The sequence below is a fragment of the Watersipora subatra genome, chromosome 10 (assembly GCF_963576615.1).
Source record: "Watersipora subatra chromosome 10, tzWatSuba1.1, whole genome shotgun sequence".
Classification (NCBI taxonomy): Eukaryota; Metazoa; Bryozoa; class Gymnolaemata; order Cheilostomatida; family Watersiporidae; genus Watersipora; species Watersipora subatra.
In genome coordinates, this window is record NC_088717.1 from 29,577,620 (window position 1) to 29,600,241 (window position 22,622).

A 22,622-nucleotide genomic window follows, 5' to 3' on the forward strand; every position below is an offset into this window, starting at 1 on the left:
TATATATACCTAATAAGTGATGAGTTATATATACCTAGTAAGTGATGAGTTATATATACCTAGTAAGTGATGAGTTATATATACCTAATAAGTAATGAGTTATATATACCTAATAAGTGATGAGTTATATATACCTAATAAGTGATGAGTTATATATACCAAGTAGGTAATGAGTTACATATACCTAATAAGTGATGAGTTACATATACCTAATAAGTGATGAGTTATATATACCTAATAAGTGATGAGTTATATATACCTAATAAGTGATGAGTTGTATATACCTAATAAGTGATGAGTTGTATATACATAATAAGTGATGAGTTATATATACCTAATAAGTGATGAGTTATATATACCTAATAAGTGATGAGTAATATATACCTAATATGTGATGAGTAATATATACCTAATATGTGATGAGTTGTATATACCTAATAAGTGATGAGTTATATATACCTAATAAGTGATGAGTTATATATACCTAATAAGTGATGAGTTGTATATACCTAATAAGTGATGAGTTGTATATACCTAATAAGTGATGAGTTGTATATACCTAATAAGTAATGAGTTATATATACCTAATAAGTGATGAGTTATATATACCTAATAAGTGATGAGTTATATATACCTAATAAGTGATGAGTTATATATACCTAATAAGTAATGAGTTATATATACCTAGTCAGTGATGAGTTATATATACCAAGTAAGTGATGAGTTATATATACCTAATAAGTAATGAGTTATATATACCTAGTAAGTAATGAGTTATATATACCTAATAAGTGATGAGTTATATATACCTAATAAGTGATGAGTTATATATACCTAATAAGTGATGAGTTATATATACCTAATAAGTAATGAGTTGTATATACCTAATAAGTGATGAGTTACATATACCTAATAAGTGATGAGTAATATATACCTAGTAAGTGATGAGTTATATATACCTAATAAGTGATGAGTTATATATACCTAATAAGTGATGAGTTATATATACCTAATAAGTGATGAGTTATATATACCTAATAAGTGATGAGTTATATATACCTAATAAGTAATGAGTTATATATACCTAGTAAGTGATGAGTTATATATACCTAATAAGTGATGAGTTGTATATACATAATAAGTGATGAGTTATATATACCTAATAAGTGATGAGTTATATATACCTAATAAGTAATGAGTTATATATACCTAATAAGTGATGAGTTATATATACCTAATAAGTGATGAGTTATATATACCTAATAGGTGATGAGTTATATATACCTAATAAGTGATGAGTAATATATACCTAATAAGTGATGAGTTATATATACCTAATAAGTGATGAGTTATATATACCTAATAAGTGATGAGTTATATATACCTAATAAGTGATGAGTTATATATACCTAGTAAGTGATGAGTTATATATACCTAATAAGTAATGAGTTATATATACCTAATAAGTGATGAGTTATATATACCTAATAAGTAATGAGTTATATATACCTAATAAGTGATGAGTTATATATACCTAATAAGTGATGAGTTGTATATACCTAATAAGTAATGAGTTATACATACCTAATAAGTGATGAGTTATATATACCTAGTAAGTGATGAGTTATATATACCTAATAAGTGATGAGTTATATATACCTAATAAGTGATGAGTTGTATATACCTAATAAGTGATGAGTTATATATACCTAATAAGTGATGAGTTATATATACCTAGTAAGTGATGAGTTATATATACCTAGTAAGTGATGAGTTATATATACCTAATAAGTGATGAGTTGTATATACCTAATAAGTGATGAGTTATATATACCTAATAAGTGATGAGTTATATATACCTAGTAAGTGATGAGTTATATATACCTAGTAAGTGATGAGTTATATATACCTAATAAGTGATGAGTTGTATATACCTAATAAGTGATGAGTTATATATACCTAGTAAGTGATGAGTTATATATACCTAATAAGTGATGAGTTATATATACCTAATAAGTAATGAGTTATATATACCTAATAAGTGATGAGTTATATATACCTAATAAGTAATGAGTTATATATACCTAATAAGTGATGAGTTATATATACCTAATAAGTGATGAGTTGTATATACCTAATAAGTAATGAGTTATATATACCTAATAAGTGATGAGTTATATATACCTAGTAAGTGATGAGTTATATATACCTAATAAGTGATGAGTTATATATACCTAATAAGTGATGAGTTGTATATACCTAATAAGTGATGAGTTATATATACCTAATAAGTGATGAGTTATATATACCTAGTAAGTGATGAGTTATATATACCTAGTAAGTGATGAGTTATATATACCTAATAAGTGATGAGTTGTATATACCTAATAAGTAATGAGTTATATATACCTAATAAGTGATGAGTTGTATATACCTAATAAGTGATGAGTTATATATACCTAGTAAGTGATGAGTTATATATACCTAATAAGTGATGAGTTATATATACCTAATAAGTAATGAGTTATATATACCTAATAAGTGATGAGTTATATATACCTAATAAGTGATGAGTTATATATACCTAATAAGTGATGAGTTATATATACCTAATAAGTGATGAGTTGTATATACCTAATAAGTGATGAGTTATATATACCTAATAAGTGATGAATTATATATACCTAATAAGTGATGAGTTATATATACCTAATAAGTAATGAGTTATATATACCTAATAAGTGATGAGTTATATATACCTAATAGGTGATGAGTTATATATACCTAATAAGTGATGAGTTATATATACCTAGTAAGTGATGAGTTATATATACCTAATAAGTGATGAGTTATGTATACCTAATAAGTGATGAGTTATATATACTTAATAAGTGATGAGTTATATATACCTAATAAGTGATGAGTTATATATACCTAATAAGTGATGAGTTGTATATACCTAATAAGTGATGAGTTATATATACCTAATAAGTGATGAGTTATATATACCTAATAAGTGATGAGTTATATATACCTAGTAAGTGATGAGTAATATATACCTAGTAAGTGATGAGTTATATATACCTAATAAGTGATGAGTTATATATACCTAATAAGTGATGAGTTATATATACCTAATAAGTGATGAGTTATATATACCTAATAAGTGATGAGTTATATATACCTAATAAGTGATGAGTTGTATATACCTAATAAGTGATGAGTTATATATACCTAATAAGTGATGAGTTATATATACCTAGTAAGTGATGAGTTATATATACCTAGTAAGTGATGAGTTATATATACCTAATAAGTGATGAGTTGTATATACCTAATAAGTGATGAGTAATATATACCTAATAAGTGATGAGTTATATATACATAATAAGTGATGAGTTATATATACCTAGTAAGTGATGAGTTATATATACCTAGTAAGTGATGAGTTATATATACCTAATAAGTAATGAGTTATATATACCTAATAAGTGATGAGTTGTATATACCTAATAAGTGATGAGTTATATATACCTAATAAGTGATGAGTTATATATACCTAGTAAGTGATGAGTTATATATACCTAGTAAGTGATGAGTTATATATACCTAATAAGTAATGAGTTATATATACCTAATAAGTGATGAGTTATATATACCTAATAAGTGATGAGTTATATATACCTAATAAGTGATGAGTTATATATACCTAATAAGTGATGAGTTATATATACCTAGTAAGTGATGAGTTATATATACCTAGTAAGTGATGAGTTATATATACCTAATAAGTAATGAGTTATATATACCTAATAAGTGATGAGTTGTATATACCTAATAAGTGATGAGTTATATATACCTAATAAGTGATGAGTTATATATACCTAGTAAGTGATGAGTTATATATACCTAGTAAGTGATGAGTTATATATACCTAATAAGTAATGAGTTATATATACCTAATAAGTGATGAGTTATATATACCTAATAAGTGATGAGTTATATATACCTAATAAGTGATGAGTTATATATACCTAATAAGTGATGAGTTATATATACCTAGTAAGTGATGAGTTATATATACCTAGTAAGTGATGAGTTATATATACCTAATAAGTGATGAGTTGTATATACCTAATAAGTGATGAGTAATATATACCTAGTAAGTGATGAGTTATATATACCTAATAAGTGATGAGTTATATATACCTAATAAGTGATGAGTTATATATACCTAATAAGTGATGAGTTGTATATACCTAATAAGTGATGAGTAATATATACCTAATAAGTGATGAGTTATATATACCTAATAAGTGATGAGTTATATATACCTAGTAAGTGATGAGTTATATATACCTAGTAAGTGATGAGTTATATATACCTAATAAGTAATGAGTTATATATACCTAATAAGTGATGAGTTATATATACCTAATAAGTGATGAGTTATATATACCAAGTAGGTAATGAGTTACATATACCTAATAAGTGATGAGTTACATATACCTAATAAGTGATGAGTTATATATACCTAATAAGTGATGAGTTATATATACCTAATAAGTGATGAGTTGTATATACCTAATAAGTGATGAGTTGTATATACATAATAAGTGATGAGTTATATATACCTAATAAGTGATGAGTTATATATACCTAATAAGTGATGAGTAATATATACCTAATATGTGATGAGTAATATATACCTAATATGTGATGAGTTGTTTATACCTAATAAGTGATGAGTTATATATACCTAATAAGTGATGAGTTATATATACCTAATAAGTGATGAGTTGTATATACCTAATAAGTGATGAGTTGTATATACATAATAAGTGATGAGTTATATATACCTAATAAGTGATGAGTTATATATACCTAATAAGTGATGAGTTGTATATACCTAATAAGTGATGAGTTATATATACCTAATAAGTGATGAGTTATATATACTTAATAAGTGATGAGTTATATATACCTAATAAGTGATGAGTTGTATATACCTAATAAGTGATGAGTTGTATATACCTAATAAGTGATGAGTTATATATACCTAGTAAGTGATGAGTTATATATACCTAATAAGTGATGAGTTATATATACCTAATAAGTGATGAGTTATATATACCTAATAAGTGGTGAGTTATATACACCTAATAAGTGATGAGTTGTATATACCTAATAAGTGATGAGTTATATATACCTAATAAGTAATGAGTTATATATACCTAGTAAGTGATGAGTTATATATACCTAATAAGTGATGAGTTATATACACCTAATAAGTGATGAGTTGTATATACCTAATAAGTGATGAGTTATATATACCTAATAAGTAATGAGTTATATATACCTAGTAAGTAATGAGTTATATATACCTAATAAGTGATGAGTTATATATACCTAATAAGTGATGAGTTATATATACCTAGTAAGTGATGAGTTATATATACCAAGTAAGTGATGAGTTATATATACCTAATAAGTAATGAGTTATATATACCTAGTAAGTAATGAGTTATATATACCTAATAAGTGATGAGTTATATATACCTAATAAGTGATGAGTTATATATACCTAATAAGTGATGAGTAATATATACCTAATATGTGATGAGTTGTATATACCTGATAAGTGATGAGTTGTATATACCTAGTAAGTGATGAGTTATATATACCTGGTCAGTGATGAGTTATATATACCAAGTAAGTGATGAGTTATATATACCTAATAAGTGATGGGTAATATATACCTAGTAAGTAATGAGTTATATATACCTAATAAGTGATGAGTTATATATACCTAATAAGTGATGAGTTATATATACCTAATAAGTGATGAGTAATATATACCTAATATGTGATGAGTTGTATATACCTGATAAGTGATGAGTTGTATATACCTAGTAAGTGATGAGTTGTATATACCTAGTAAGTGATGAGTTATATATACCTGGTCAGTGATGAGTTATATATATATATATATATATATTTAATAGGTGATAAGTTGTATACACGTAATATGTGATGAGTTAGCCATAATTACTATGGAAGCACTTACTACTGATGTAGGAACATTCCGTGGAACCATGGCAATGGCATTAACCACATACTTGATTAAGTTGTTTGTCAGCTTCAGTGTCTTCAGGAACTCAACAAAAGGCCGTTCCGAGAAGTCTGCAATTTGAAAATTCTATTTCTTAGCTAATTGGGACTAATAAAATATGGCTTTAGTGGCATATGAATAAAATTAATATTGCTTTGCGCCAAAGTGAAAACAGCAGTTCATTATTTTAAGCCAAGCGTAGCATTGGGCAGCAGCGGTTAGATATACAGCAAAACTTCTAATTGAATACTATGGTGCGCTATCTTTCAACCCTTCATCTGTAGTGGTGGTCAATCAAGGGCGGCATTCAAATAGAGGCTGGCCGAGTATTTTTCAAATAGCTCGCCCAAATTTTGGGAAGATTAATTTAGCCATTTTTCGGGTGAAGCGATTGTTGCCTATATATTGCCCTCTTTTTCGGGTAGAACGATATTAAACCTTTTGGAGGCAATAATGCAATCTGGTAACTCACCTCCAACTTGTCAAAGATCTCTTAATAAATACTCATTGATAAACCGAGAAATAGATTTACTAGTTGATATCTATTGCTGGCAATTGACCTGTGATGATGTTCTAGCCTGTGTCCTGCTTTGCAATTTGCTAGAGCTTTTAATTTTTATTTCATTCCAAATTTGAAAGCATATTTGTATGTTATATTTAATGATGTTGCATAAAACCACATTGCACTCATTGATATGTTTTGCTACAATTTGCAGCCACAACAAGCTTTTTATGTGCAATAGAAGGAGTTAAGAGCGTCCATCAATTGTAAGATAAGATTACCACAATGATGCTATCAAATAATATGCCAGATCATCTATACACATCTGGTAGTATATTAGATCATCTATACACAACTGGTAGTATATTAGATCATCTATACACAACTGGTAATATATTAGATCATCTATACACAACTGGTAGTATATTAGATCATCTATACGCAACTGGTAGTATATTAGATCATCTATACGCAACTGGTAGTATATTAGATCATCTATACACAACTGGCAGTATATTAGATAACGTAACGTAAACCTCCTATAAAGTAAATTCTAAAAAATGGACAGAATTATGTAAAGTTTTGATTCGCGTTACATAAAAAATTAAAAGCACTCCCAAAAGTTATAATTATCAATTAATTATCGACACAAACCAATAATACCACAGTCAATGTACAGTCATTAAGTTAGAAAGTTAAGTTTATTGTTTTCGGTGCGAACCCTCCAAACCAAGGAGGGTGACCCCCAAATCCCCTCCACCCCAAACAGCGAGAACCAACCCAACTTGACCGGATGGTCGGAAGCCTGCTGTAAAGGCGGCAGGGCCAACCCCTTATCCGCCTTGGGGGTGGCAATCACAGGAGCTGCGGGTCTACCCCAGACATAGGACGGCCCGAGGAACCGACCCCGCCCTTCCGCGGAAAGGAAGGCTCCCATGCCTCCCGGAATATGTCGTGGAAGACACTTCTAGAGTGCGAGCGCTCGGCCGGCCTCACTCCACCAGCTATTTTCACCCAGGAAAAGTGGAGGGACGGCCCATCCATCTTCTTTTAGAAACATGATGCACCACAAACCTGATCAATAAGCAGGTCTTGCCAGGAGCCGTACGGGACCAACTAGAGGAGAAGAGAATGACAGCTATGGACTATTGGCTGATGGAACACGGCTCCCCTTCTACGGGATAATCCGTCTGGCCATCCGCCTGAGGGATGTAAAGACAGAGGAAGTCTTTGTGGTTAGCCGTGTGAGAGAAGATGCCAGTCGGAATGCCCTTCTTCATGGCCTATCAGTGCTCTCTCGATTTCGAGCAGCCAGTGGTCCGAGTGGATGGCAGACGGCTAGTCTGCACGGATCGACATGGGCGGCTGCTACAGAGCAAGGTGCAGGTAATAAGGGGATAGTGGTTCCCGCCCGGACAGAAATGGCAATACACTGTCACATCACCATGCGAAATTACTGCTCCATGGGACTGATCGAAGAATTTTCCGACGGACTTCCGATAGCAAGTAGCTTGAATAAGCGGGGACCCGGGGAACAGGCCATCACCCGCTGCATGAATGCTACGGAGCGGCCATTGACTTTTCGGTTCGGAGCCACTATCGGCACTTACACGGAGTGGAGACCCGCAGGTCGAAGAGGACGATCTTTTACTGTGTGACGTCGGACTGACTTTACCCAATGGAGTGCCAGCTCACCTTGAGGAACTGCTCCAGGCAGCCCAGTCAATCTGTGAGGGAATGGGTCGAACGGCAAAGTTGGCTTCCTTGATGCGTCGATATGCCACTGTGTTCAGTACAGGTGACGATGACGTAGGAAAGACCATCGAGGTGGAACATTCTGTTCCACTTAAGGAGGGCACCCGGCCAATCTGGCAACACCCCCCCCCACAGACTCAGACCGGAGAAGGAAGCCGAGGCCGAAAGGCAGGTCCAGGATCTGCTCAAGCGGGGGCTGATCGAGCCAGTCGGAGGAGCTTGGAGCTCCCCTGTGGTGTTGGTCCGGAAGAAGGATGAGAAGTGGCGCTTCTGCATCGACTACCGGCATCTAAGCGCCGTCACCGAGCAGGACGCCTACCCTCTACCCAGGATCAATGACAGTCAGGATGCCCTGTCCGGCAGCCGCTATTTCAGCACGCTCGACCTGGTGAGCGGGTACTGGCAGGTACCCCTGGATGCAGACGCACAAAAAGTCGGCTTTCTCGACTCGGTCCGAATTATGGAAATGGAAGGTGTTGCCTTTCGGACTGACATACGCCCCCGCAACCTTCCAAAGACTCATGCAACGTGTGCTACATGGCCTCCACTGAATAACGCTGCTACTATATCTGGATGATATTATAGTCATCGCCCTGATCTTCGATACGCATCTACATCGACTGGAAGAGGTCTTCCAGAGACTCCACAAGGCCAGACTGAAGTTAAAGCCATCCAAGTGCAAACTATTGCAACCCAAGGTCCGCTACCTGGGCCACATAGTAAGCCAGGACAGAGTCTCTACAGACCCCGACAAAGTGAAAGCAGTCACGGAATAGATGAGCCCGCGCAGAGTGAAAGAACTCCAAGGATTCCTCGGGACAGTCGGCTACTACCGACAATATATCCCGGAGTTCGCCACTATAGCGCATCCTTTGCACCGACAAACTGCGAAAGGAGAACCCCAGAGATGGACGGAAGGGGAACAGATCGCCTTCCATGCACTGAAGGTTAGTATCAGCACCGCCCCAACCTTGGGCTACCCGGATCCCCAGAGTCAGTACGTCCTGGACACAGATGCCAGTGAATGTGGAGTGGGGGACGTGCTGTCCCAAGTACAGGATGGCTGCGAGAGAGTCACTGCTTACTACAGCAAGACTCTTACCTCCTCGGAACACAATCATTACGTTACTCGACGAGAGCTGCTTGCGGTGGTAAAGGCAGTGAAACACTTTTGGCCGTATTTGTATGGCCAGGAGTTCCTCCTACGGACGGACCACGCGTCACTCCAGTAGCTCCAGGAGGAGGGAACCCTCGAACCAGGTGGCTACCGATTCTGGTTGAGTTCTGCTACGTCCTGGAGCATTGGACAGAGACTCGCCATGGGAACGCAGATGAGTTGAGCAGGCAAACCTGTGAGAACTGCTGGCAATGCGCGGGCATTGAGCAGAGAGACAGAGGCCCCTCACGGAAGGAGTTGGCAAAGGAACAGGGGCCGTTAGCCGCATGGGTACCGACCAGTTGCCTGAATGGGACTCCCGCTCTCGACAAGGCGAGATCGACCCTGGGCAATGTCGCATACCCCAGAGGGCCAGCCGGCAGCTCGCATGGGACTCCCGTCCCAACAGTGGCGGGATTGAACCTGGGTGCCAGAAGTTCCTCGGAGGGGCTACCAGCCAAACCAGGGATAACAGGACCAAAGGGCAAGCTGGCAAGGACACAGGCCACTGGACAAGGACCCGTGGCCATCATGTATCGTGACATCGCCACAGGGGAAGAGGTGCCAGCGGAACACCTGGAAGTCGGGAGCAGAGAGCTGGATATCCTGCATCGCAAGCGAGGCTTTTTGCGCATACGACAGGACGGCGTGCTAGAAGCACGCGTGGCCCCGCAGGGCAACGCCAGATGGTGCGCCATATGCCCTCCAGAAGACCACGGTGTGGCAAATGCATGCCCTGGCTCACTCTAGGGTGAGAAGAACGATAAGCCGCCTCCAGCTGACTTGGTACTGGCCCGGACTGACGGCAACAGTCAGGCGGCTCATCAAGAGTTGTGAGGTGTGCCAGGCCGCAAAGCATGGAGGGACAACGGCGGCCGAAGGGAAAAGAAGGTTCTACGCCGGAAGACCCTGGCAGAAAGTAGCCGTAGACCTGGTGGGGCTATTTCTGGTCCCTTCTAGGGGGGAAAAAGGGGGTGCTGGTACTCACCGACTACTTCACCCGATGGCAGGACGCGCTGGCACAACTTGAAGCCATGGCCCCAGTGGTCGCAAACACACTGGATGAGCGGGTCTTCTGCTGCCTGGGGTTACCCGAGCAGATCCACACGAACCAGGGGCACAGTTTGAGAGCCAACTGATGGCCAAATTGTGCCGTGGGGAACGTGGGGAAAACCCACACGACTCCTTATCACCAACAGGCCAATGGAATCTTTGAACTGAACAATCGGGGACTCGGGGACTCCTTGAGGGCAAAACTTTTGACCCGGGGACAGGACGAGTGGGACCTGCTGCTTCCCAAGCTGATGAGGGCATACCGAGGCACCCTCTCCTCTGCAACTGGAGAGACAGCCAACATGTTGATGTTAGGACGAGAGCTTAGGTTGCTAGACCAGCTGGAAAGCCACCCACCACCAAACAAGTTCTTTCCTGCTGACGAGCACAAACTTAGGTGCAGCGGAGGCTGCAGACGGTGCACGAGGTGCTACGACAAAGTCAAATGGAGGTGAGACAGGAGGACCTGGAAGAGCCACCGCTGTACTCCCCAGGCGACTGGGTATGGCTCATGAATAAACGCCGGAGACGGGAAAAAAATCCCAAGCTGCAGGCGAAGTTCGTGGGACCATACCAGGTCCAGAAGGCCTAGAGAAACCACACATACCTGGTGGAACAACGGGCCAGTCTTCCATTCAGAGCGAAGGAAGGCCGAAACCTTATCATGCTTGGCCAGAAAGGTTGGGGCAAGCCTCGGCACCTTGGGGCAAAGGAGGGGTCCTAACATGAAAGGAGCTCGACCCAGCAGGCCGGAGAGGAGGCGGGAGGAGGTCAGAATAGACCCTGTACCCATAATGCCAACCCTAAGCTGAGAAAAGTTGCTACTAGAAGCTGCAGAAAAACGAGGGCAGGAGATAACTCCGGGAGAAAATTCGACCAAACTGGAGAAAGGAGATAGCCAAAGACGCCCTCCGAGCTCCGAGAAAATCGATCCGACCACACGGGAAAAAGTTCCAGGAGAACCTGAAGCAAACCCGGTGGAAACCGAAGGGACCACAACACCAGATCCCATCAACCCTGCAATCCAATCAACTCAGATCCGGCACAATCAGAGGCCAGCCCGGACAACTAGGAAGCCAGGACGGCACGGAGATGGTGTATGTTATTTTATGGAATTACCAGAAAACGGTCCGAAGGTCGCGTGGGAAAGTTGTAAAACGGTTCTCACAGACGCAACTGAGGCTTTCCTTTTAAAGCACTCGTTTTCTCTGGACGACATCAGAGCACTCTAAAAAAAGATGAATAGCGAGGGCAACACATCAGTCGGTCACAATTAGCTTTGAAAGAAGCTGGAGAAAGAATGGAGAGGCCAACACCGGCAAATGTGGTGGCCTACAAAGGGGAACAACACGGAGCTGGATATGAAAGGACAACCGAATTCTGCCATCTTAGAAATTACAGAAGAAGGAGCAGAGGCGTTGTTAGATGCAACCCTAACCGAAGAGATTGGAGGATCTGCTCAACGAGGCCATGCCAGAAGTGGAAAAATAATACCGGGTGGCTGCTGTGGGCACTAAGAGGAGATAAGTCGGCCTTCCCTTACCAGAGTTGTCCTCTTCTCCGCCGGCTGTTACTGTTAGAGAAAGCACACCTGTAAGAGAATCAGAGCAAGAGGAAACCAGGCTGCGGAAAAAAACCAAAGTAAGGACTATCAAATACCTGTCTTTCCGGATGGTCTCACAAGCAGAGGAACAGGTGAAGGATGGGAGTTGTTAGAACTGCCAATTTACAACCAGCACCCGCCGGATCCACTTTCATGTCTTACAACACTACGCCGTGTTTGTGTGCCCCTGTGACTGGCAGCACATATCGAAAGACCAAATGCTATTACACCATGCTGCTCACCAACAGGGAAGAGCGGAGCCAGTGGTGTATCTGGTCAACAAAGACTCCTGGGAGCAGTTCTGTCAGGAGAACAGACGGGGATCTCTGACAATGGCTGCCTGCACTCCTACTACTAGAATAAGGAGGTGCCGTAGCTCGCGAAAAGGAGTCCAGCAGGCATGGACTCAGCTGTGACCCCCAGCCTGGATCCACCCGACCTCGACCAGAAGGAGCCGGACGGCCTTGGATCCCACCGGGTCACGCGAGCTGGCCGAGATAGTGGGACGGACTACAGCTAGCCAGACCCTCCTGCAGACCACGCGCAGCCGAGCCCGGTTGTTAGCACAAGACAACCAGGAGTTGACGAGGGCTGCCAAAACAATGCAGACAGTCTTACGGCAGGGACACTTGGGAGGACCGGGAGCGCCAGCTACTGCTAGAGGAGGTGGAGGGCCTCAGCTAAGGAGCCTGCCGGCGAAAAGCCCTGGCCCAACTGGTGAAGACCTTAGTCGCCAATGGAGGGAGTGTGTGGCCGATGGTGTCCCTTTATGTTTAGCCAAGCCAAAGCCAAGCCAGAGCCGTGCCGAGTCAGGACCGAACTGAGCCGGGTCCAGCCAATTAGAACGGAGGCCAAGCTTACAAGCTACAAATGTATATAAGCTCGAACAATTGTGTAAAACAGCATAGCTGTTCTGGGCCTGTTCATTGCCTGTTACTTGATCATTCTTGTACAACTTATGAACTAAGCAGAAATATATGCATAAACTCATGCACTGACTCCTGTACTAATGGAGAAAAAGTGAAAGTCGCACAAAACTTTTACAGTAATGTATACTGATGTAATCTAGTCATTAGTGGTAATATTGTATACTGATGTTAACTAGTCATTAATGGTAGTATTGTATACTGATGTGATCTAGTCATCAATGGTACTATTGTATACTGATATAATCTAGTCATTAGTGGTAGTATTGTATACTGATGTTATCTAGTCATTAATGGTAGTATTGTATACTGATGTAATCTAGTCATTAGTGGTAGTATTGTATACTGATGTCGTCAAGTCATTAATGGAAGTATTGAATACTGATGTAATCTAGTCATTAGCGGTAGTATTGTATACTGATGTAATCTTGTCATTTGTGGTAGTATTGTATATTGATGTAATCTAGTCATTAGTGGTAGTATTGTATACTGATGTTGTCTAGTCATTAATATTAGTATTGTATACTGATGTAATCTAGTCATTAGTGGTAGTATTGTATACTGATGTCGTCAAGTCATTAATGGAAGTATTGAATACCGATGTAATCTAGTCATTAGTGGTAGTATTGTATACTGATGTAATCTAGTCATTAGTGGTAGTACTGTATACTGATGTAATCTAGTCATTAGTGGTAGTACTGTATATTGATGTAATCTCGCCATTAATGGTAGTATTGTATACTGATGTAATCTTGTCATTTGTGGTAGTATTGTATATTGATGTAATCTAGTCATTAGTGGTAGTATTGTATACTGATGTAATCTAGTCATTAGTGGTAGTATTGTATACTGATGTAATCTTGTCATTTGTGGTAGTATTGTATATTGATGTAATCTAGTCATTAGTGGTAGTATTGTATACTGATGTAATCTAGTCATTAGTGGTAGTATTGTATATTGATGTAATCTAGTCATTAGTGGTAGTATTGTATATTGATGTAATCTAGTCATTAGTGGTAGTATTGTATACTGATGCAATCTAGTATTTAGTGGTAGTATTGTATACTGATGTAATCTAGTCATTAGTGGTAGTATTGTATACTGATGTAATCTAGTCATTAGTGGTAGTATTGTATACTGAAGTAATCTAGTCATTAGTGGTAGTATTGTATACTGATGTAATCTTGTCATTAGTGGTAGTATTGTATACTGATGTCGTCAAGTCATTAATGGAAGTATTGAATACTGATGTAATCTAGTCATTAGCGGTAGTATTGTATACTGATGTAATCTTGTCATTTGTGGTAGTATTGTATATTGATGTAATCTAGTCATTAGTGGTAGTATTGTATACTGATGTTGTCTAGTCATTAATATTAGTATTGTATACTGATGTAATCTAGTCATTAGTGGTAGTATTGTATACTGATGTCGTCAAGTCATTAATGGAAGTATTGAATACTGATGTAATCTAGTCATTAGTGGTAGTATTGTATACTGATGTAATCTTGTCATTTGTGGTAGTATTGTATACTGATGTAATCTAGACATTAGTATTAGTATTGTATACTGATGTAATCTAGTCATTAGTGGTAGTACTGTATATTGATGTAATCTAGCCATTAATGGTAGTATTGTATACTGACTTAATCATTAGTGGTAGTATTGTATACTGATGTAATGTAGTCATTAGTGGTAATATTGTATACTGATGTTATCTAGTCATTAATGGTAGTATTGTATACTGATGTTATCTAGTCATTAATGGTAGTAGTGTATACTGATGTAATCTAGTGATTAGTGGTAGTATTGTATACTGATGTCGTCAAGTCATTAATGGAAGTATTGAATACTGATGTAATCTAGTCATTAGTGGTAGTATTGTATACTGATGTAATCTAGTCATTAGTGGTAGTATTGTATACTGATGCAATCTAGTCATTAGTGGTAGTATTGTATACTGATGTAATCTTGTTATTTGTGATAGTATTGTATACTGATGTAATCTAGTCATTAATGGTAGTATTGTATACTGATGCAATCTAGTCATTAGTGGTAGTATTGTATACTGATGTAATCTAGCCATTAGTGGTAGTATTGTATACTGATGTAATCTAGTCATTAGTGGTAGTACTGTATACTGATGTAATCTAGTCATTAGTGGTAGTATTGTATACTGATGTAATCTAGTCATTAGTGGTATTACTGTATACTGATGTAATCTAGTCATTAGTGGTAGTACTGTATATTGATGTAATCTCGCCATTATTGGTAGTATTGTATACTGATGTAATCTTGTCATTTGTGGTAGTATTGTATATTGATGTAATCTAGTCATTAGTGGTAGTATTGTATACTGATGTAATCTAGTCATTAGTGGTAGTATTGTATATTGATGTAATCTAATCATTAGTGGTAGTATTGTATACTGATTTAATCTTGTCATTAGTGGTAGTATTGTACACTGATGTAATCTAGTCATTTGTGGTAGTATTGTATATTGATGTAATCTAGTCATTAATGGTAGCATTGCATACTGACTTAATCTAGTCATTAGTGGTAGTATTGTATACTGATGTAATCTTGTCATTTGTGGTAGTATTGTATACTGATGTAATCTTGTCATTAGTGGTAGTATTGTATATTGATGTAATCTAGTCATTAGTGGTAGTATTGTATATTGATGTAATCTAGTCATTAGTGGTAATATTGTATACTGATGTAATCTAGTCATTAGTGGTAATATTGTATATTGATGTAATCTAGTCATTAGTGGTAGTATTGTATATTGATGTAATCTAGTCATTAGTGGTAATATTGTATACTGATGTAATCTAGTCATTAGTGGTACTATTGTATACTGATGTAATCTAGTCATTAGTGGTAGTATTGTATACTGATGTAATCTAGCCATTAGTGGTAGTATTGTATACTGATGTAATCTAGTCATTAGTGGTAATATTGTATATTGATGTAATCTAGTCATTAGTGGTAGTATTGTATACCGATGTAATCTAGTCATTAGTGGTAGTATTGTATACTGATGTAATCTAGTCATTAGTGGTAGTATTGTATATTGATGTAATCTAGTCATTAGTGGTAGTATTGTATACTGATGTAATCTAGTCATTAGTGGTAGTATTATTTTATTATTCTGCAGAGAATTGTCTCATTGAGGGTGAATAAAAATAAAACAGTTTTTGAGATATCAGATATCATCACTATAGTGAAAGTAAAACACATGGACCATTTTTTCGAGATTTATTCGCCCTCCGACTGTAAGAAACTCTAAAAAGAATTTCCAATAAAAGTTTTAATTTACACAAACTTTATAGAAACATGAGCTTATTCAAGACTCTAGAAGCTCATCAGGTGGCTAATAGTGAACCAGAAATGTGAAGATTGTTTGAAATCACTTACTAATCAAGATCGTAGCTGAAAAGTTGAGCATATTCCTAGTAAACAAGTTACCTATTATAATAGAGATATAAAATATATACACCTGTGTTTACCTATAAGTATACCTACAAGTGCGTAGCCTGGTTACCTAAGTGTTATATGACGTTTAGCTAAACATGTTGCAATGTGCATTATACATGTATATAAACGTGAGTGAAGCCTTTTTAAATAATTGTCAACTTTTTACAACCTCATTTACAATTCGATATACATGGAAGCAATCTTACAGCTTGGCAATCACTTCAAGTCAAGTAACCATGGGCAATAATTCAGTTCAACACACCTCAACATTGCCGTAGAAAATATGTCGTAAAAGATATAGAAATCTACCTTGATATTCTTGACATGTCTTATACCGTGTACACATAGTTAGCAACTTCATGAGAATTCTCTTCTCAACCATCGAAAGAGTCTTGCTGGAAAATATATCAGCTCGGCTGCATGGAACGACCTTGAAAAAATGAAACAGGCCATCCGTAAACTGATCAGCATCATATACGTAGAAACAGTATATAGGAATAGATATAATCATATTGCTGTCACATGCGTAGTATGCACCAGCAATAGGATTGATCGATATTCCTATGTTCCCCTTGACTCTTAAAGGTTGACTTGCAATAAAATTCACATTACAGTTATTTGGTATCAAAAGATTCACCATGTCTTACTCTGTTGTGTTGGAGGTGCCAAATATGTGGAAATGTGATTACAAGCTCTTAAAAGCTCAAAAATGAACAGTTAATCGCAGCCACACGAGACCGTCGTAGTTTGGATTTTCTTTCCAAAATGGTTCAAATGTGACGTAGTTGTGAGAGATGGTTTCTGTTTACACTTTCATGCAACCTTATCCGTCAAAATATTTTCACAAATATACTTCACGCATTCAATACAACCATGTCTATTGTTCTTACGCGTCTATTTTATCGACATCGGAATGCCGCCACTTTTAGCACTGATATCTTATAACTTACCGTAAAAATTTGTTTAATTTTTTAACCTTAGCTCGAAGGAGTACATATCATTGTCTGATAATCATGACGAGCCTGTTGGTCACCTGTGATAATCGAAAAGTGCTGCAAAAATTATTTGCGAAGTATTGGGTCACATGATCAGATTACGACTTGACAATTAGATAATGCCGAAACAAAACTGTAAAGTAGCGAGCATCTATATTTGATACCGGGTCTTCGGTAAAACCCGAAGAGTTTGTCATAAACTAGTGCTACGATAAGTTTTATATTGAGCTTTTTATTGGCCTTTCAATTCACCTGAGAACATACGTGACAAGACAATAACCAAATTTCATGACTACGTCATCGAAATAAAGAGATTCCAATCTACGGCGGCTTTTTGTTTTTGAGCTTTTAAGAGCTTGTAATCGCATTTCCACATATTTGGCACCCACAACACAACAGAGCAAGACACGGTGAATCTTTTGATACCAAATAACTGTAATGTGAATTTTATTGCAAGTCAAGTAATAATAATACTAGAGGGCAGCCATGGCCTACTGGTCTAGAACACCTGATCTGCAAACAACAGGTTTGGGGTTCAATACCCAAAAAAGATTACTAGTGGTGACAGGACATGCAGAGTGCGGTAACTGGGAATGTCTCCAGTCATTATGGCGCGTTTGCCACCAGACTCAGACGTGTCCAGCCAAGATCACAGAGCCATTGTCTGTGCAACAACGCTCTTAACAGTAACAGTAATGCAGTAAGCTATAGTAATATTGGTAACTCTTCAACTACGGTAGTATGAAGAGAACAACAAAATGTTTCAACTCAGTCTGCAACACCTTTGTCGCCTTTTTATGGCATCAGATAATGTAACATTTTATGCTAATTAAATTGGTTAGACGTAATGACAACTTATTGTGTCAATGCCAAATATTTCATTTCTCTGAATATTTAAGTGTCTCCATAAAAAAATTATTTTATTTGGTAGCGAAAGAGTTAATGGTAGCGGGTAACCATTATTGCCATGTTATGCTGCTATTAATAAAGTTGAATTATTAAAGGTTTGAGTTGGAGTTGTTGAAATTAGGTTAGCGTGTCATTTCGTCTGCTTACAATAAGAGTTACACGAGTATAAGCCAATCCTCTTAGTTTGCTAAATGCTTTTGCGTTCTAGAATCGGCTTATAGGCGGAGATATAGAATATATAACATATGTAGAGATAACAATAAAATTACCTGCAAGAACTCATCATCATTGATTGTAAGAATCTGTGTAATAGATCGAAACTCAAGGTAGCGGGCAACATCTGACGTGATTAATAAATCAATCATCTCACCTCTTGCGAACAAAAGCTAAAAGCGCAATCGTAAACACGAGCAATTAAAACAAGATAAAAAAATAACACGTTAAAAAGTATTAAAGTTGGTAAGTGAATCAGTCATTCAGAGGAAAGATTATGGCAAGCCTACTTATATTATACCAAACATCGGCCTTGCTTAGCCACAAGTGGACAAACCAAAAAGGGGTCCTTAATGGAGACATGATACTTAAAGTTGTAGAAAGCTATATCGTGCAATTTTTTTAAAGGTTCTTGTCAACTATTGATTTTTACTAAACAAACAATAGCATCACTTGAAAAGACAAACTATTACGTGTATAAAGTTTAAGGATAAATCAATGCTCAGATGATGAGTAAATTGTATTAGAACTCCGCTGCTAGACGCCTTAGATTAGGTCAAGCTTAGAATGGACTAGCAGTAGGCCCAGCATTGCCTAGGACTTCTTCAATTTTCAATCATATAGCCTGCAGGTTTCTGTGTAAGAGACTGGTTTTCAGAAACCAGAGAGTTTTAAAATCATGTATTTTAGCAACTCGGCATATGCATTTGAAGTTGGGATGAAATTGGCAAAAAGAATGTGGAAACACAAACACGCAATTCTTCAGGAGTACCCTGATTTCAACTCTGAGGTGCTGCGGTAAGGCTGATGATGCAAGGTAAAAGCATTAGAAAAGGCAGCAACGTATAAAGATTACAACACACCTTAGGTGAAAGATCCAATATAAATCTGTTGCTTTTTTTCTTTAGAATGCGAAGTTTGTGCGCTACTTCTTTGTCTCGTGCAGTAACACTGCTCAAATAGTCTTGCACTATCGGATTCAGTCGTGTAGTATCACTTTTTTCAGAAAGAGAGTGAAAAATGGAGGAATCGGTCACAAGTCTCTCAGGCTCTATTATTTCCTCAGTCGTAGGCACATCAGAATCTGTGACTCTCTCAGTCGTTGGCACATCAGAATCTGTGACTCTCTCAGTCGTAGGCACATCAGAATCTGTGACTCTCTCAGTCGTTAGCGCATCAGAATCTGTGACTCTCTCAGTCGTAGGCACATCAAAATCTGTGACTCTCTCAGTCGTAGGCACATCAGAATCTGTGACTCTCTCAGTCGTAGGCACATCAGAATCTGTGACTCTCTCAGTCGTAGGCACATCAGAATCTGTGACTCTCTCAGTCGTAGGCACATCAGAATCTGTGACTCTCTCCGTCGTAGGCACATCAGAATCTGTGACTCTCTCAGTCGTAGGCACATCAGAATCTGTGACTCTCTCAGTTGTAGGCACATCAGAATCTGTGACTCTCTCAGTCGTAGGCACATCAGAATCTTTGACTCTCTCAGTGGTAGGCACATCAGAATCTGTGACTCTCTCAGTCGTAGGCACATCAGAATCTGTGACTCTCTCAGTCGTAGGCACATCAGAATCTGTGACTCTCTCAGTCGTAAGCACATCAGAATCTGTGACTCTCTCAGTCGTAGGCACAGTCTTAGCCATATTGTCAGCTGCTGCTAGTATGTAACGGTTTGTGTCAGCATCATCTTGTCCATCTTCTTTGTTACTGTTTGTTACTTGTTTCTAAACAATAAATAAGGCAAAGTTCTGTATATACCATATAGCCAACCATATAGGTGTATATACATACATATATAGCCAACCATATAGGTGTATATACATACATAGCCAACCATATAGGTGTATATACATACATATATAGCCAACCATATGGGTGTATATACATACACATATAGCCAACCATATAGGTGTATATACATACACATATAGCCAACCATATAGGTGTATATAAATACACATATAGCCAACCATATAGGTGTATATACATACACATATAGCCAACCATATAGGTGTATATATATCCACATATAGCCAACTATATAGGTGTATATACATACACATATAGCCAACCATACAGGTGTATATACATACACCTATAGCCAACCATGTAGGTGTATATACATACAGATATAGCCAACCATATAGGTGTATATACATACACATATAGCCAACCATATAGGTGTATATAAATACACATATAGTCAACCATATAGGTGTATATACATACACATATAGCCAACCATATAGGTGTATATACATACACATATAGCCAACTATATAGGTGTATATACATACACATATAGCCAACCATACAGGTGTATATACATACACCTATAGCCAACCATGTAGGTGTATATACATACAGATATAGCCAACCATATAGGTGTATGTATATACATTCACATATAGCCAACCATATAGGTGTATGTATATACATACACATATAGCCAACCATATAGGTGTATATACATACACATATAGTCAACCATATAGGTGTATATACATACACATATAGCCAACCATACAGGTGTATATACATACACCTATAGCCAACCATGTAGGTGTATATACATACAGATATAGCCAACCATATAGGTGTATATACATACACATATAGCCAACCATATAGGTGTATATAAATACACATATAGCCAACCATATAGGTGTATATACATACACATATAGCCAACCATATAGGTGTATATACATACACATATAGCCAACTATATAGGTGTATATACATACACATATAGTCAACCATACAGGTGTATATACATACACCTATAGCCAACCATGTAGGTGTATATACATACAGATATAGCCAACCATATAGGTGTATGTATATACATACACATATAGCCAACCATATAGGTGTATATACATACACATATAGTCAACCATATAGGTGTATATACATACACATATAGCCAACATTTGGTGTTTTCGACAACTAAGCTTCAATTTGCAACCTCACCTCCCAATTCACGAATGGTTTTTGGAGTGCAACATTTCCAGGTTTTTCACACAAATTTGCTGATGTGGCCTCCAATATTTTCATGTAACATGTCTTTTCATCTTCACTGTAATGATGGTAAATTTAAAATAGGCTTAAGATAGTGCTAGAAATCCCTAATGGTTACAACAGCAAGCGACAAGTTGTACAAGTGTAATATCTTGGAAACATGGCTAACATACATACTTAAAGTTGTACAAAGTTATATGGTGCAACTGTCTTAAATGTCCTTGCCTTCTATTGATTTTTACTAAATAAAAACAATAGCATCACTTAAAAACACACAAACTACTGTGTGTATAAAGTTGAAGAATAAATTAATGCTCACAAGGGTGAGTAAATTATTAAAATTCAACTCCAGGTATGGATATTCTGATATTAAGAGCTTATGTATACTCCGTCCTAAATAATGACCGTTTCCATGCCTTGAAAGGGTTAGAGTTGCCGCTGCTGACGAATTTGCACCCTACCGTTTCAGCGGATTAGAGTTGCACTAAAGATTCGCTATATAACCCTCAAAATAAAACTTGTTGAAATAGACTCCCTTTCAGGCCACAGACACGTTTCAATTCATATGTGAACAACTAGTTGCACTAACAAGGTGTTATTTCCTCATGCTCTTACGGGCAGCCCATGCTTGGCATGTAAATATTAATGTAAAAGAAATCAAACAGAAACAGTACTGAGTAGCAGTAGAGCGTTTCCATAGCAGAGACCCGTGTGATTGTGCTGATGTTATTTACCTCCACATGGGAGAGCTTAGCCAGGTATTATCAATTCTTGTTCAACAGCAGTGAGCGTTTCTATGATTCGGAGTGGAGGCAACTCTGAACCCAGTCGAAACATAGAGACACAGTAAATGTTGAGCGGAGTCTACAGGTCATAGTCACTGAAGAG

General features: G+C 37.4%; 1 protein-coding gene across 1 annotated transcript in view; it reads right to left on the minus strand.

Moving 5' to 3' along the window:
* The window catches only part of LOC137406011 (rab proteins geranylgeranyltransferase component A 2-like), an 89,335-nt gene that overhangs the window by 44,026 nt on the left and 22,687 nt on the right, over positions 1–22,622 (minus strand). The window contains exons 4-8 of the mRNA XM_068092514.1: positions 21,687–21,792; positions 19,568–20,434; positions 18,761–18,877; positions 16,897–17,017; positions 6,068–6,183 (exon numbers count right to left, since the gene is read on the minus strand). Of these exons, the coding sequence (XP_067948615.1) occupies positions 6,068–6,183; positions 16,897–17,017; positions 18,761–18,877; positions 19,568–20,434; positions 21,687–21,792 (1,327 nt within the window). The remainder of the gene's footprint in view (positions 1–6,067; positions 6,184–16,896; positions 17,018–18,760; positions 18,878–19,567; positions 20,435–21,686; positions 21,793–22,622) is intronic.